We start from the raw sequence: 18,296 nt of genomic DNA on the forward strand, positions 1-18,296 counted from the left end.
GCATGGGTGTGTGTAATGTGTGTGTGTGTGTGAGGTAACAAAAACAGGAGGTATGTGTCGGAGAGGTATTCTAGATATATATATATATATATATATATATAGATGTATATACGTATGTAAGTACAGTAGATTACTTGTCAGTATTAATGAGTAACATGTATTTTCAAGTCATATTGCACCTACATGTATTGTGATTTTAAAATGTGTTTTCTTTTAATAAAGTAAATTTGTTACCTAACTATTTTCTTTAGTTTCCTAAGTAACACTGTATTATAAAGTAGTGGAAACAATTTCCATGTAGTCTATAGCTACAATACACCTTTGTATCATAACAATACACTTATTTTTTCCAGTCTCTGCTCAATTAGCATGAAAAGGTCTAATGTATTACGAAAGACACTGTACTTCCTGTAAACATATTGAATGATTGTAGCAGGCAATGTGCCTTTCTTACGCCTCACTGTTTACAGCAAGTACAGTAAGGGTCGACTGATCCCGAGCAATCACACTTTAATTATCCATAGCCATAGAGATGCATGTAAAAATGGAAGTGGTTGTTATGCGACATGCCATGGATCTACTAAAGGAAATCTGGATACAGCGTAGGAGGCAGAACCCCATTTATTCCTATGAAACCAAACAGTCTGGTTGCAGGATGGAAAACAAAACCAATGAGCTGAAATATGCTATAAAGCTGAAATGTTGATTATAGCCTATATGTATAGATATATAGGCTATAACAATAATAATAATATATATTTATTTATTTTCTGTACTCACAATCTTAGTTTAGTTTAGCATGTTTGGAACACATGTTTGGAACACAAAGTACAGCCAAGGCTAATGATTATTATGTTATTAGCGTCGACGTTTCTGAAAATTTGACCTGATGAAAAGACATTACAAGTCATCCTCTGGGGAGATTCCCTTAATTGTAATTAATGTAACAGTTGTCAAGATAAAAATCTTGCTGTAATTCTGATTCAGGACACCACGATGCGATGATGAACGACAAATGTTCATAACACATTACAACTTTTAATGCATTAAAACTTACCAATGTGTTGTGACTGCAGTTTTAAGACATAATAATGCAAATAGCAAATGTTATAATGCATTATTATGTGTCACACAGGTCTCTCTATGTATAAATAATAATTACATTATAGATAAGGGCTTCATACAAATTGTTCCCACTGTAACTTCTCCTAACACTAACAGACAGGTTCATGGGTAGCTGAGGACTGCATGGCTCCATGTTTTCTCAATAAACTACCACCACCCACATAATAAATGAGGAAATACATTATATAAGCTATGAGGTAACAGTGTCGGGGTGTGTTTTGTGCACGTTCACAACATGTGTGTGTGTCTCTGTGTGTACGTGAGACAGTGAGAGATAGAGAGGTCAGTACGTGAGGGAGGTAGGCCGACAAACACTCACAGAGCCTCGGAGGACTGAGGGGTGGGCTGCACCCGCGGACAGAGAGTGCCATTGCAGTTAAGGAGATGCATGGGAGACGGGTGTCTGGCGGGGGGTGGGGGTTGTCTGAGAAGCTAATGGTCAAGTCCCGAAGAAAAATAAAAAATATTACAGTTTCTGTGGTGTGGGGTGGTTGTGGGGGAGAGTAGAGACATGACGGAGCCCCTCAGTTTGCATTAGTGTAGGAACAGAGTACAGTTGTTTGTCCAACAGGTGCAAGAGGAGTTAATTGCTGAGATTTGCATAAAGGTCTTCTGTACTGTACGTTCATGGCAGTGTGTCTGGAATTTATATATGTGAATAACTAACTGTTTACAACTTTGTACTGTTTGTGTGTGTGTGTGTACCTTTAAGAAATGACAATACACAAATCCAGATTGTCAGTGTGTTTCTCTGGTGTGTTTGCTGGTGGCAGGAGGTGGATCTTGTGGGTGTTTGACAAAAAAAAAATAAATTTACAGGGCACGTTCCCACTGAAGGAAAAAAACAAAAATATAGACTTTCTTCGCCTCTTGTCCTTCCCCCATGCTTCCTCTTCCACTTAAGCCACCCCATTTATTTCCTTCTGTGTCCAGGGTTCTTTTAGGGGGACTAGGCGCTCCATAAGTCACACTTCCTGATCCTCGAAGACCTCCAGGAAGAGCGGGGGAAAGAGTTCGTTAGGACACTCCACCTTCATATGGAGGAAGCGGCTGGCGTGGCAAGCTCCGATCATGCGCAGGTCCGTCACCTTCATCAGCAGCTTGGGCCAGAAGTGGGGAATGTTGTGCTTGCGGTAGTTGATGTAGTGCTCGAACGCCAGCAGGTAAGCCTCTTGGCACTGCTCGATCTTCTCCACACTGGTCAGCCCTGAACGGTCTGGGGTGATACGGAAGAGATAAAAAATTACATTTGTTACTTTCAGGAAACATTTCCACCTCATCCTGAAGCAGAAAGTAAATTTCCGAAACAGTGGAATAAGTTTTAGTCTTGTGATGACATCACCTAACAGCCAAAAGAAGATATGAAAAATAGCATTTTCTGGGCATTTTCTGACTGTTTGGCAGAGAGAAGAGAGACGGCAGCAAATGAGGGAGAGAGAAAGCAAATGCAACAAATGCTGGAGTTCAGCCAAACGGGACCCGGGGATGATGCAGGTCATAAGTGCGCTATCAACTGTTTTTAAGCTCGTATTCAATACAAAAACAGGTCTGTGTGTAACCTTCCTCAAATGAAACAACATGAAACAATCAGACGTCATCTTGTTGTGCATTGTTCTTCTGCAATGGTTTAATAGGATCTGACTAGAGAACTAGTGCAACCAACTACTGTATTTATGAACCAACTCACCAACTCATTTGCATTTTCATGGTGTTCAAATTTATGCTAAACTGGATTATATTCAGCATATTAACCTCTTAGCCATGGGGTTATCTGGAAAATTGATTTTTAAATTGATCTGGCTTTATTTAGCTGATGCCATTGCCTTAACGAATGCCTGTATTGGGCACAATCCAAATCATGATGCTCATGCGGTTAAGCTTTGAAACACTTAGCTGTAAGTGGACCCATGGTAAACCTGTCTGTGAGTGAGTAACTTATAATAATATACAGACAATACTGGCAGCAGCATGCCAGTAAAGAGCAGTAACAGTCAGTCAAAAAGCTGGTAGAGGTTTCTGTGATCCATTTAATGCAGTGACAATGAGCCCGACCTGCAACAATAGGACGGAAACCCCACCATGATGAGACTAAAAATAGTATGCACCCAAATAGGACCTCAAATCTTGCATTATTCCAACTGATAAGAGAGATAATTAAACTTTATGCAAAAAAAATGTGGTAACTTTTTTTGCGGTGGAATTAATTTTTCTCTTAAATGTCAAATCTGGAGTCTATATTACTCAGGAGGCATCAGACTATTCTCTCCAGTTTACATAAAACGGTGACTGTCTACAAACTCGTCAGCGATGGGATTGAAGGCAGATCAGACGAGATTACTCTTATTCAGATTGTTTAGGAGGTGTGGGAACTCAGCTGAGATGACGAGATATGTGGGTATTGGTAATTCCCAAATTTTTAACAACTTTCAAAGTAGACTGAAAGTTGATGTGATACTTATATAACTAATTATATAACTATGTATAATTACCTAATATATAACTATAGTTATTTTCTGAGACTTGACAAAGTTCTTTCACAAAAAAGAGAGAGCGATGAACTCAAAATGACTAGTCCAATCATCTGGGTGTGTGAAACTGGTGACGCTTTCCTTTGATGTAGCGAGAGACACGACTCCTTGTTCTTACAGAAGTAACGATGTCAGTGTCTTGTTTTGAAGTGAAAAGCTAAAAAGTGAAATCTATGAACCAGTTAAATGATCTGAGCTCAGAAGCAGCAAAGCCTTCACTCCTTGTATTATTAATGTGCCAGTTATTAAATATTTAATTCTGTTTTTACCAGAATCTTTTATTTTGAGATGAAAACTCTGGTCATTGCAACAGAAGGCAGGTGAGAATCAGAACAACAAAACACTACATCTAAAACTACTCCGTCTGTAACAACAGCAGAAGTAGTCGAGGAGTGTGAAGATGTAAACTTAGTTTAAATATTAAGATCACACATCTGTACACTTTAAAGTGTGTATGTTGATGAAGGTTCTCAGTCATCCAGGTCGTGGTAATTCTAACGGGACTCTGAAACTCAGAGCCCACACGTGTCCTTAACGACTCTGTAAGGACACTCCCACACAGAGTTTAAAAGCCTGCAGCTCCCCTCCAGTTAGTTAGAACTGAAGAAGCTCTTGGATGAGAAGTGAAACTTCTTCTTCTTCTTCTTTTGAAACAAGTCCAGTTGCCGACAATACAGCACTTAGAATTTAAAGTGTGTACATGCACCAACGTTACTTATTCCTCACCTGAGCTCATGAGCAGCACAGCCTGCATCAGAGCCACCTCCGAGTCATCCAGGTTGAACTGAGCCAGGCTCTTGCCCAAATCAAAGATGGCGTCCGACACCACGCCCAACCCGCCGTTCTTCAGCTGCTCACGTTTCACAGCCATCTCGCCGTTTAGTGTCAGCGTCTCGCTTTCCGGATCGTAGCGTACGGCGGCCCGCAGCGACATGATCTCCATGCAGCAGCCCTTCAGCAAGATGATCTGGTCTTCACAAGGCAGCTGCAAAACATCAAGGAATGATATGACAGGAAATTTTATGAATGTAAGAGTTTCAATCTAAATGGCCACAATAATATGAAAACTGTTCTTATAATTATGGCTTATAAAAGACGTTTAGATTCAACACAAACTCTGAAGTATTCTAGATGAGTACAGAATTGTTTGTGTTGTAAGAATGAATGTATGAACCAACACAGTTATTGTAATGGCTGGCAACATATTACAATATAACAATATAACAAGTGTTTAAGGTTAGGGTTAGAGTGTTACAGCTCCCAGATAAAAGATGCTAATGTTGCTGGATGTGTAAATACACTGTGTTTGCTAACTTGTTAGCAATAACAACTTTATAAGGGATATTATGTTAATGTTGCATTTACAACTGGCTGGCCTGCCCCCAAGTGGCCAAATTTTAAGAAATGAATAAAAAAAAAAAAAAATCAATGTAGCTTGCACTTGCATTATATTGTGCAGGTTCCCCTTGTGCCACCAAAAAAGCTCTGACCCGTCAAGGCAGGTCCTGTGTGTTGGGGGGTTGGGCCTCTGTGGATCTGACTTGTTCTGACAAGTTGGAATATGGAGAATTTGGGGGATCAGTGTCTTGGGCTCTTTGTCAGGTTCCTTCGGACGTTCCTGAGCAGTTTTTACAGTGTGGCATGGCTCACTGTCCTATTCGGGGGCAACAGTGTTTTGGTGGGTGGTGTGTGTCAGCCACATGAACGCTAGGACCCAAGGTTTCCAGCAGAACACTGATTTGTAACAAGATGATCTATGTTATTTTACTTTACCTGTTAATGGCTTATATTATATATGATGGAAATGTATTTTATTTATTTATTTACATATGCTGGAGAAAGGTACTTTGGCTTCTTTTTTAATATTTATTTTCACTGATGGACTGTATGGATTTGTCAGAATCAACCTTTGAAATGCACTGTAAAATGCTATGTCATAGCTTTTCTTCAACCCTGATAATAATTATCTTGGAGTGCTTCCTTGCAGAGAAGGGCTATCGTTTTCTTTTCGCAAACAAATCCGCTGCCAAACATTATGTAACCGGGAGGCCCCTACAATATACATGACGACCGTGCTCAGTAAGGTGGAACTCAGGCAAGGACACTCAAACTCTCACGCATATCATTTCTGTTGAGAGCAGAGTGAAATCAGAGAGTGGTGAGTCATCACATCCTCAAGAGCGACAGAGAGGTGGGAGGATGACAGGCAGCATGACAAAGGCTGCAGATAGGGGAAGTTCTCAATCAGCAGACCTCATTACAGTTAATAAGCGCGTTAGTGGGTTAACAGTGTTCATGAGACGGGTCTAGAGTTAATGAGGAGAAGCAATTACATGTCAGTGAAACTTCAAAAAGAGGCTGTGTTCAAAGGCACAACCTGTTCTACCCAAGCTGCTGACTACGTTCTGTCTTTTATTTACATCCTCACCATGTACTGTATAATAAATGGAAAATTACTTGTTAGCTTACATAGCAGGACAAGCAAGACAGAGGCTATTGAAAAGCAGGACAGAGCTGTTAGTATTACTCTACACTGTGATATAGTAGCATCCAGGATTAGCTTCCACACTAACAGGAAATACTACAAATTGGATGCACCAATAATTAACAGGGAGTTTGTTTTTTTAACTTGACCTGTGCAGCAAATGAGTTTATGATGTGCTCCTTTCCCTGGAAGTAACACTAGGTAAGGCTACTGCGGTAAGTTAGTTAGCCAGGCATGCTAATGTTAGAGAAAACACACCGTTTAATATCGTCCTCATACTTTTCTCTTGTGGTTTCGGGAAGGATGCCACCATCCAGAAACCTTATCGCTCTTACTGCACCCCTCTGCACACTGCTCTGACATAGGTAGGACTGGACAATCAGGGTAGAGGTTTAGCGAGTGGTCATTTGATAAATTTTTTCAGATTTGGTAGGTCCTTAATGAATTAACTGCTACAGTGCAGAGGAGACAGTGTGATTTAAATGTAAGGAACAGCAAAGCCAGCTTTAGGACTGAGTGCCTTCAAAGACCACCCATGCCAAAAATGTAAGCAGTCATGACACTGTGAGGCACTCTGGATGAAAGCATCCACAAGTGTTTTTATATCACTGTACTGAGGCTGATGATAGACAGAAACCCACAGATATGTTTGAGTGTGAGAACAGATTTAAACACACACCACCCGCTGAACCTACCTCCGAGAACATGGGCAATTTCTTGGCGAAGTCGACGACACGTGTGATCGCAGGAGTCATGATCTTGGTGAACTCGCTGAAGGCTTCCAGGTCCACCTTATCTCCGTCGGAGGTGGGCACCACTGGACCCTGGCCGATATCATCCGACTGGAGACAAGACATCATATATGTGAGGGAACCTTTCAGACTAAAATGTCAGAAGGAAATGATAATATTATAACAGTTTGCTGAAGAAGACTCTATTCAAAAGGTCAGATGTCTTGTGAGTTAGAGTCTGTAGTGATAATAGCATACTATATAACTATCAGTATGAATAAAGACAGGAAGACACATAGTTCATTGATTTAAATATTGTTGTGATGCATTTTTAGCCTTGCATGTACCAGCTTAATGTACTTGTGTGATCAGAAACACATGCAGATCATCCTCTGTCTAATTGAAAGGCAGTTGGCATCCTCCAATTAGAGCAGCTTATCTGTGCTACAGTGGATTTGGCACCAGGGAGCGCTGAGGTAAGACGTTATCTAACAGACTGGAAGGTAGCGCAGATAGTCACACAGCCAATCCCTATCCTGTTTTGATAACACGGGATCTTGAGTGCTTTAACAGACAGGAAACAGCTTCAGGCAACGCATCATCAGGGATACTTTATTAATGACTAGAGAATATCTTGGGGGTCATCAGCAGGATGTTAGGATGAAACCTAATGAAATATTAAAGGTGGCATGTCGTGCTCATATTCAGGTAGATCATTTTAATTTGGGTTACTACTAGAAGAGGTAGAGCTTCTCATTCTGTCCAGTAATGCAGCGCTGTCTGAAATGCTCTGTTTTAGCTCCCGTCTCTTTAAGGGCCCCCTCCCAAATACTCAGTCTCCTCTGATTGGTCAGCTCATAAATGCCTGACCCAGCATCTTTAACAACAACACAGCCGCTGTGTTAAGTTGGTTCTTATGTGCTTAACTAGCAGCTAGGCATGAATTATGCAAATATGTGACACGGTGACGTAGTGTGATGTCACAAAGTCACAGAATAAGAGGCAGGACTACTGACGGGGCGTTTCAGGAGCAGTGTTTTCTGTGGGAGAGAGGAGCTACTGTTGGTGTGGATTTTTAAAGGCTGATATAATATAAACAGTTGGTAGATTTGAAATATCAACCTTCCAGCTGTTTCTGGATGACGTTCACATCTGTTTTGAGTGGCTGAATTTATCGTATGTAAGATCGCTAATCCAAAGTACGAAGCAGTGAAGTTGCTGTAACAACAGACAGACTCCGCTCTGATTGGCTTCGCCTGCTGTGTTCCCAAATACTGAATCTGTTATTTTCTTTTTGGGCATTCTTCTGTTCTCTTGTTCACCTTGGACAAGCTGCCCCACTGTGTAGTTTTTCAGCAGGGCCAGGCCTTCAAAAATAGTATTTGACAATAAGCCTGTCTTTGCCTTTATGGAACGGTTGCCTGGTAACTGTCATCTGACCTTTGCCTTGAGGTAACCATTGGCGCTGTAGACACATGCATCATGCACGTGCCACCGATCGCATACTGTAGGACGGCGGGGAGCGAGTTGCTGATGAAAAGGCATGCTGTCAAAACATTTCTTTTTTTTGGAAATGAAACAAAGTCGCTTTCTGATTTTGATTTTAACAACTTTAAACACACTGCTGGAGGAACAGTTGGGATTTATGAGCCAGATAAAAGAAAAAATAAACTACTTTGACGGACTCAACGAGTATGATTATGCCACAGAGTATCCTGATTTAAATACCCATTAATGAAAATATGACATAATTGATAAGATATGATTTATTGTAAGCTTTCATGGAATAGGGGAGAGGACATTTTTGCAGGAGCTAAAAAGAGAGCAGGGAGTTGAGCCTGCTGTGTGTTTTTTACACCCCAGTGCTTTAGTTTCTGGTGTGTTAGCATGATAAAAAGTCGGCCTGAGTTTTGGAAGTCACACTGTGGGCCTCCCCTCGAAGAAAAGAAGAGAATCATTCTCATCTACCATGAAAAAAGTTAATATTTTGGGGATAGTCATGCTCTAGGTCACACTGTGTGGGCTAAAACTAAAGCCCTTTTGTTTATTGCCTTTATTTTTTTACATTTTGGTAAACAGGCAGCACCAGAATTAAGCCGATTTAGCTATTAGCAGTTCCTGTTTGCAGTGTACTCATGGATGTACAGATCACTGGAATGCTGATAGTAAAGAAAACACATGATATAAAGTTCTGCTCTTACAAGGAATGCCTTTCTTTCTATTTCCGAGCAGATATACGGATGTTTATTTGAGATGTCAAAGGGATATGAGAAGAATTAGAATCAGTCGGCCACAATGAATCGTCATATGTCCAGCTACGATGGCAATCAGGCATTAAGGGCTTAAAATCCAAAGTACCTTGATAGACTCAGTGGGCTATGTGACTCCATGTGCTGCTGCAATTGTTGACCAAGTTGCTGAGTGGACCAAATCAGTAGGCCAAACCACAATAACTACCTCCCAGTAGTTTTTTCAAACATTAGAAGCATTTCAATTCATTGCTCTGTCTGCTCAAAACAAAAAGCTTACCAGGAACTTGCGCTTCTGTTTCCAGCTGGAGCCCTGGGCGTTGGTGTGCCGGTGGGCCTCGGTTACCATCCTGATCAGCTCCCACTCTGCAGTGTTCGGCTCCGGCCTCGTCTGCAGCGTCCGCACCATCTCCTCCCTCTTCCTCCTCTGTCGATTCTCCTCGATCAGACGCCGCTTGGCCACACGCTTTGACTCGTCCAACACCACTGATAGGCGCGATGGAACAGAACAGTCAGGCGAGTTAATGCAGTGAGGCTACAGCTGAGGCTAGCAGGTCTTCAAAATAAACTGTAAAATGTTCTTTCTTTCTTTCTGGTTGTGTATCTGTTTTTGCTTTCTCTTTGCTGAGGGAAATTAAAAGGCTCTAGTTTGTCAGTGAGTTTGTGTCGTTGTGTTTTTGTCTCCATTTGTCTCTTGTTGCTGAAAATGTTGCAAAAACAAAAGCCATGCTAAGAGTCTAAAGCCGTGCTTCCAACTCTGTGGACATTTTGCTTGGCTGTTACTGTTAACATTATAGCTACAACCACTCAGAGTACCTGTTGTAAATGGACATATGATACTGAGACATTATTTAGCGTATACTGATGTCTAGCATCTAGATGCCTTCAGTGCAGGGACACCAAAATCAGAATGTATTCTGGGAAATGTAGTTCATGGACAATGTAATTGTGCTATATCATAGGCAAGTGGACGTGTTTCAGTTTCTTAAAGACGTTTCACCTCTCATCCAAGAGGCTTCTTCAGTTCTAACTAACTGGAGGGGTGTTGCAGGCTTTTAACGTCTGTGTGGGAGTGTCCTTACAGAGTCGTTAAGGACACGTGTGAGCTCTGAGTTTCAGAGTCGTTAGGGCCACTTGTGGGTCGTTGGTCAAACCGGCCTTCATGTGGGTTGCTGGGGCTAGATGAGCCCAGGTGTGAATGGTTGTTAAGCTGTCCGGGGAGAGAACTCTTGGATGAGAGGTGAAACGTCTTCAAGAAACTGAAATAGCACTTAAAATTACCATGACCTGGATGACTGAGAACCTTCATCAGCATATAGACAATGTAGTTCAGTAACGCAGAATAGAATTGTATTATGCAAAGTTTATTCTTTGCAATCACTCATGGGCCACATAAAATGAGGTGCCAGGGCCACCATCCTCTAGTTGTTGATGAACAAGCCATGCTAGCTTTGTGAGGGTTTGCTTAAAGACAGTGGGGCTTTGAGCTAAATTCTAACATCAGCATGCTTATATGCTTACTCTGACAATCACAAGGACACTCAGTAGAGCGCATACCTCCACCAAGGCGCAATAGATAACAGATAGTTAACATTGCTGAAAAATGTATCACTTGAACCTCACATTTCTTGCAGGAACGTGGACTACACATGTGACTCTCTCTGAATTTGATCAAAATACGACCAAAGAGGAGCAGATAATTCTGAAAGAAATGTTACTAGGTATTCAACCTTATTAGAACTAAGCTGGATGACATTCAAAACATCCAGTGAAATATTGAAAGAAAGCAAAGCAAAATGTCAGATGCAACACTGAATTCTAAGGACTCTGCTTTGTGGAGAGCTGTTATTTGTGTTGGTGGAGTTGGAACAGAATAAATTTAATAAAACCCAAGGTTTCTGTCTTGTATTCCTTAACAATCATTACTGTACAAATGTCAGAACACACTGTTGTGTGTATGGTGCTAAGCAGTATCACAGTGGTGCAACAGTACTGAATAGAGCTTCAGCCACATCACCAAACTCTTACTTAAGACATATGTAGTTTGTTGTATTATACTGTATGTCATGTTACTATCTGTATACATCATATTCTTCATCAGGTTCAACTGATAAGCAGAAACCATTTCCTTTATCCACAGGTGCGGCTCTATCGCTCAATTAGTATCCTCCACTAGGTGAAATTACATGATCAGTTCAGTATGTGTGTGTGTGTGTGTGTGTGTGTGTGTGTGTGTGTGTGTACTATGTTATTTTACTCCTTAAGCAGTTAGACCACAAGGTGGACCAGAAATCTGTGTGTGTACATGTGAATACAAATGTGGGACACATGGATCCAAGTATCAAATCTCATGCCAATCCATCCAGTATCTGTCAGTGATCATTTATGTCTGGAGCAGAGCGGTGGACAGGCCATCCATGGATCCCTGTCCCTGAAATGGCTGAAAATATTTCTCTCTGCTCTGTGCTTTGAATACATTTTCTACAGTTACACAGTGAAAGTAGCAGCCTCAGCCTCATGGATCTATTTGCAAACACTTTGATGATAAGAATACTAAGAATACACGAGCTTATAATAACTCACAGTCCATCGCCATGCCCACTGAGATGCACTTCTTAAAGCGGCACAGCTGGCACTGGTTGCGGGTGATCTTGTCGATGATGCAGCAGCCTTCATATTTACAAGAGTAAGCTGGATGCAGGTTCTTCTGGATAGTCCTGCGGAAGAAGCCCTGCGGAGAGGAAGGGAAACAGGATGAGAAAAAAAAGACAAAGAGAGGGGCAGTAAAACGAAGAGAAAAAAAGGGAGCAAAAGTGGAACAGAGACAGAAAGAGCATTCAGTTATTGAGAGAGACACGCAACTCCATAACCTCAAAATTAAATCCACCAATTAAATGTTCTTGTGTCTTAATTAGCATAAAACAAGTGCATTAAATGGGTCATATCACATGGCAGGCTGATGATTGCATGACAGGATCTTGCTTGCCAAGAATGGCTAAGTAATGAAGTGATGGCAGACTGAATGTCTCTCAGTAAGAGCTTTGTACAAGACAGTCAGGGAACAGTTTGATTAGAATCCCACTGTGGTTTACATAAAACATGATTTGAAGCAGAGAAATATCAGGGTGGCAGGTAGAGAAGTGAAATTCCAGTCATATCAAAACTGACTGGTCACTCCCTAAGCCAAAAAGCAGCTTCATTTATCATAATATTGTAACTTCACAATTAAACCTTATTTGGGAACAAAGTTTATTTCTTTTAAATGGGCAATATGTAAGAATTGTAGTTAGAAAAGTCCAAAAATGAAGAAAGTGAAGTGGTTTTGACATTATGATGTGTACATATGCTGCTGCAGAGATATCTACTGACATTAACCAGCTAGCTTCGGCCCATTCTGGTCCAAAGCTCTTTTTTAAGACTCCAGTTTTTTTTAGCATTTTTTTAGCCCAGTTTTTCCCAAAACTTTTACTTTCTGGTGACCTACTTTCTAAAAAATGACAAACCAGTGACCCTACAGAGCTCATCTGTGCACGATGCTCCTGACCATTTTTACTTCCGTTTTCGAATCACCTTAGATTAACTATAGCTTTATGCATGTGTCACTGAAAACAGGTTTGTCTTTTAATTTCCACTCAGTTAAACTATACACATTTTAAATACTTCTACTTCCTTCTTTTAATTACCATTAAAGTTTGAGGGAGCGGTCAGGTCGCACAGTGAATGCCTGAAGCTGTGAGTTGTGTCAATGTCACATTAGCTTTGTTGGCAGTTGGTTTCATAGTTTTTGGTGTCTAAAAAATGTGGCATATGATTATTAAGTTAGTGGGTTATTGTGCTGTGAAATGGTGAAATGAGTGTGGTTAAATGTGTGTGTGTGTGTGTGTGTGTGTGTGTGTGTGTGTGTGTGTGTGTTTGTGCAGGTGCAATGCTGTCCACAGTACTGAAACGGAGCGGAGGAGATTGAACAAAACAGAGATTGCTGCAAACAGCTGTTTCGGCGCATCCCTGCTACTGATACTCATGATTATTGTGAATGCTATAATTAAAGTGAATAAATAAAGCTGTTTCTGATGAAAGTTTCAGTTTTGTTTGGTTGTCCAGTGTGCACAGAGGATTTTTGATGCGTTCCGTGATTTATCTCTCCCCCCGTGACCTCTCTGTGTGACAAATTAAGCATTTTCCATGTTTGTACCGCAGATATAAATCTTTAATAAACGATTATGGAAAAGTTTAATTGGTGACCCAATAAAATCTTCTGCAACCCACATGTGGGTCGCCACCCAGTCTATGGGAATTAATTTTAGCTCACTTAACATCCCTGCCAACAATGATAAAAACATACCACTGATTTTTAGAGAACCGAGTACGTTTTCTCAACTTCTGGGCCACCGTTTTCTTCAGATCACATCTTTAAAGCACTGCAGTAAAATTAGCTTATAGATGCTTGAAATCTGTTCAGAAAGCAGATTTCTTGGCTCGGATCAATAATTTCCTGGAGTCTCTGCTGCTTGACTGCCAGCTGCTCAGATCTGAGTATTTGTGCTAAGCTAAGCTCTCTGGGTGCTGGCTCAGGCCTTATATTTTAAAGACAGTTATGAGAGTGGCATCCATCCTCTCAGCTTACTTTCTGCCAGAGAGCACATACCTAAGCATATTTCTCAAAACGTCAAACTCTTAGTTTAACAGCTGGCTACTAAACAGCATGAAACACAGCTGTCTGCATATCAGTTCTGGACAGGGGAACATACACATACATGAACTATTACACAATGCTGGTATGAATTGTGGTCTATTTTGATTCCAACCCACATATATTCTATGGCACCAAATGTGTATTAATCTATGGCTGATGAAATTAACAATTTATTTCCGTTTGAATCACAGTTACTAAATAATATAGTGGCCAGCTGTTTAAGGGAATCACTGAGCTCCCTTTTTAAAATTATTTATGAAAGTTTGACTCATACGACTCGACATCGTATGAGTCACACTTTGGGGCTGAGTTACACAGACAGGCTGGGGAAGTCAGAAAATGTAGAGAGATGGACTCAGACACGTCAGTGAACTACCTGATTAAATATCCAAACCAACACATTTAATTCAAGTGGACACAAAGGGCTGCGTCCTCTGAGCTCCACATATTAAAAACTTGCTCCGGGTCATGTCCAGCCAGCTTTTCAGTCAGATGTCCAGTATTCTTCAGATCTTCAGCACCACCACTGCACATGCCTAGTCAGCTATACATGCCGCTTCATGGGTTTGACAAAGCCTTTTAAGACTGTTCACATTTCTCTTCAGCTTTGACTATATTGTGCTTAAACACTTGACATGGAGCTTGAACAGATAAGAGAATATTGTTGTGTGACAGCTGACTGATGACTGTTTTGTGAGAAAAATGCTTTGGATGATTCTACCAGTGACGGCTAGCCTCAAGGCTCAAAGAGTGGTACTGTGACAGCAGAATAAATCAAAATGTCAAGGATGTAATTCCAAATTACTTCTCATGCCAGCAGTTATTTTGAGCTGGAGCCACATTATTCAGACGATAGGGCCTTTAATGATAAGAGATCTACATGACCAAAAATCATGTCTGGCCAGGTCAGTTGTAGCTAGCTAGCTTATAAGTAAACAAACAGGAGCTTCAGAAATTGGTTAAAAACAGTCTCCACTTTTTAATGGAGTATCGCTCTAACTACAGCCCCATGCACACTGCTTCAACATGAGGAGCGCTGCAGGGCTTGATAAGCCTGCTGTGCCTACAATGGTTGCTAATCTATGATGAGACGACCACTTGTTCCATTGAGGGGTTTAATGAACAGTCAGTTCAGCTCCCATTGGCTCTGCTCTCTTGGGTCAATGATCATTTATTAAGGAGGAGATTTTCTACCGTACCTTGCAACCCTCACATGTGATGCAGCGGTAGTGGTAGCCAGTCGCTTTATCCCCGCACACCACACATGGCTCATCCTTCTCCAGGTAGCTGGGGATGTACCCTGGAACAGAGACACTAAGAGCTATAGGAGAGGAGGAGGAGGAGGAGGAGGTTGAAAAGGAAGACAGGATGGAATGAGACAAGTGTGATCAATGAGTACAAGGGAGGTAGGTGAGGTGGGGTGGAGGATGAGGAGGTGAGGGGATGATTTTGAGGGATGGGGGGAGGGGGAGAGAAGAAGCGTGGTGGTGACGAGGGAAGGGAGGAAAAGATGAAGGGACAGAGGAGTGGAGGAGGAGAGGGAGGAGGGGGCTGAGTGTTATCACAGGGGCCTCAAAGAAGCTCCAGTGCATAGGGCCCCAAGAGACTGTGGTACAGGATGGAGCATACAGTATAAAACACTGGCAGGCTTTCCTGCAAACAGAGACCTGAAATCACACAGGCTTATCAGCTTTACAGTCACATTCCCGCAATTCATAAAATATGCTTTTCATCTTGACTTTTGATTTAGATGAAAAGTTTCCCTCTGCTCCTTGCTCCCTTTAACCAACACTCACAATATGAACAGTAGATAATCTTATTTTCTTTAGAACTCAAACCTCTTTACTATTACGTTGTTTGTACGAGGACTGTAGAGGTCATCTGGGAGTGCTTAGACAGGACTTTCTCCTCAGACTGCTAACCGTAGAGTTTTTTTTTTTAGAGCACATACATACATTTGCACACTTTCATTGAAAGGCCCAGGCATCCCCCTCCACCTCTACACATACCTTGACACCCACATGACCCCGCACCATGTCACAGTTGCTCGCAGTCGCACGAACACACGCATGCTGAGAGGCTTCGAGAAAGCGAAAGTGCTAAGAGCACACCAGTGGAAGGGATTTATTGAGCGGCTCTTCTCGTATTACTGAGGCCAATGAGGGGTATTTGCAAGATAATTAAATAGAAACATACCAGAAAAAACTTCTTAATTTAAGTAAACCAGCACATTATTGAGGTGCACCAAATAACACATTCTTATTTAATCTATTACGAGAAATTGAAGAGGTATCAATAAAATCCGGCCATGAGCTGAAACTATGTTTACAGTATAGTCTTATTCTTCACTTATAGGGAAGAACTTTATTACTCCTAGGTTGACTCATCTCAGAATTACAGGACTAAACCTGTGAAAAGGGAACAAAACACTTATTTTTGGCTGACAATTAGGCAATGATTTTTTTCACCTTTGATTAAGCATGCAGTCTGGTACCTTAAGAGCTCTGTCTACAGCTCTACCCAAACAAATCTCTTAAGCCTAGTATTTGGTCACCTAGGTGAGCGAATTTGTGTTCAACAAGGCCTCCGAAGGAAAAGAATATAAATATAACATGATGAGAAGGAGATTATCATAGTAATGACACAGAGGAAACCATTCAGAGCTCAGGAGAGCCGGCTATGAAATGATGTGCACACTGAACACTGACTGAATCAACCGGCACATCAAAAGAATGAGCGTCTTAAAAGAAACCTGCTCTGAATTGAGTTCGCTCGCTCGTTTGGAGGTGAAAACGTAACGAGGAGGTGAAGGAGGAGATGACAGATCCTTACCAGACATACTCTTCACCGAACACTGCCCATTCTTGCTCTTTCTCTTCGGCACATTTGGCCACCTGGGAGGAAGAAGATGGGGGAGGAAGAAAAGAGAGAACAATGTTAAATGGTGAAAAGTCTTAGAACCAAAGGTGGTCTTAACATTATAGCTTGTTCATTCGACCGGACCAAACAGTCAAAGATACTTACATGTCATTTGCTTAATGTGCGAATCCTCACATGTAAGAAACTAGAAGCAAGAAACCTTTGGCCTTTTTGCTTGATGACTTTCACAGTTAATGTTTTATGAGAGCTTTGTTTGCAATAATTTATCTTGTGAACATTTAAGTTATCGGTTTCATCGTTCATTAATCTGTTGCTTTTTCAATTAATCAACTGGCTATAAAATGTTAGAAAATAGTAGAGATAAAGCCCAAAGTGACATCTTCAAAGTGCTAGTTATGTCCAACCCGCAGCCCAAAACCCAACTGAGACGTTTCAGTTGAAACTAGTGAATGTTTATCACGGATCATGATAAAAACAGAAAAAAATGATTGTGGTGAATTTGTGTTATTGGGATAATCATGAATATCCTCACATGAGTGACTTAAAAAAAGCTGTTGAGCTAAATAACAAACGGCTCTCTTGATTTGAAGAGGGAGCCTGTACTTTTCCAGTCATACCAAAGACCATAAGCCTGTCACCATGGCTGAAGGTTCGGTTCGCCCATTATATCCCCCACAAAGAGGTTAAATCAGAAGTGTGTGACTATGGTATCTAACTATGGATTCCAGACTAAAGAACGACACAGTGGTCGGGTTAGAAAGCTACTGTGGCTAACGTGTTGTAACATGTTGGCCACAATAACAGCCACACATCCAGCAGACGTGGAGCAACATTATTATTCATTTCAAGTCATATTTTATTCTGACTGAATGCTTATAGACAATCTCAGTCCAAAGTTCAACCGCAGCCAACACTTACAAATGACAAAAAAGAGAATTATACAAACTAAATGAACTTGTGTCAGACGGCTTGTGGACTTGCTGGTGGCGTGGATGCTCGGCTGAAGAGGAATCAGCCCGGAGCGGCTCGACCCGAGACATGTCTGAGTCAATTTTCTCTTTCCTTATGATCTCTTTTTTTCTCTGCTGCCATCTTCCCAAATTCATTTCAGCTTCTTACTTCAGCCTGAATAATATTTTCACTTTCAATCACATATCTAATTTAGAGGTAATTCAAAGCCGTGTACAGCCAGTGTCCATTTGGAACACTCAGAAATGAACAAATGACTATATATATGTATATAGTGACCACACACACACACACACACAGACACACACACACTCTAGGATATGGATAATTCCTTCAGTCATCCCCACCTCATATCTCTTTCTATTATTCCTTATCCTTCCTCTTGTCTCACTCTCACAGGATGGAATGAATTTGCTCCTGGCGGCAGATTTAGATTACCGTCTTCTCTCCCTCCCTTTTCTGTCTGACTATTTGCTTCCAAACCCCTCCCATTCCCATTTTCCCTCTCCTCTCCATAAAAATTTCTACATTGCTCTCTGTCCCTCCCACTTTTGGCTATTCTTTGGCATTTCTTTCTTTCTTCTCCCCTCGACCTTCCTTCTTCTTCGCTCCCAGTTGTTTCTGTTTTCCCCCTCT

General features: G+C 41.2%; 1 protein-coding gene across 2 annotated transcripts in view; it reads right to left on the reverse strand.

Annotated features, from left to right (window-relative positions):
• Positions 1 to 1,179: 1,179 nt before the first annotated feature.
• LOC141019338 (thyroid hormone receptor alpha) overlaps positions 1,180 to 18,296 on the reverse strand; it is a 28,731-nt gene continuing 11,614 nt past the window's right edge. Inside the window, exons 2-8 of one of the 2 annotated variants that reach the window (XM_073494226.1) lie at positions 16,644 to 16,705; positions 15,011 to 15,111; positions 11,702 to 11,849; positions 9,399 to 9,604; positions 6,834 to 6,980; positions 4,380 to 4,638; positions 1,180 to 2,341 (exon numbers count right to left, since the gene is read on the reverse strand). In XM_073494226.1, the coding sequence (XP_073350327.1) occupies positions 2,091 to 2,341; positions 4,380 to 4,638; positions 6,834 to 6,980; positions 9,399 to 9,604; positions 11,702 to 11,849; positions 15,011 to 15,111; positions 16,644 to 16,705 (1,174 nt within the window). In that variant the 3' untranslated portion in view covers positions 1,180 to 2,090. Of the gene's footprint in view, positions 2,342 to 4,379; positions 4,639 to 6,833; positions 6,981 to 9,398; positions 9,605 to 11,701; positions 11,850 to 15,010; positions 15,133 to 16,643; positions 16,706 to 18,296 lie in introns of both variants that reach the window. The other variant, XM_073494225.1, reaches the window with a different exon arrangement.

Source organism: Pagrus major, chromosome 23 (assembly GCF_040436345.1).
Source record: "Pagrus major chromosome 23, Pma_NU_1.0".
In the NCBI taxonomy this organism is placed as follows: Eukaryota; Metazoa; Chordata; class Actinopteri; order Spariformes; family Sparidae; genus Pagrus; species Pagrus major.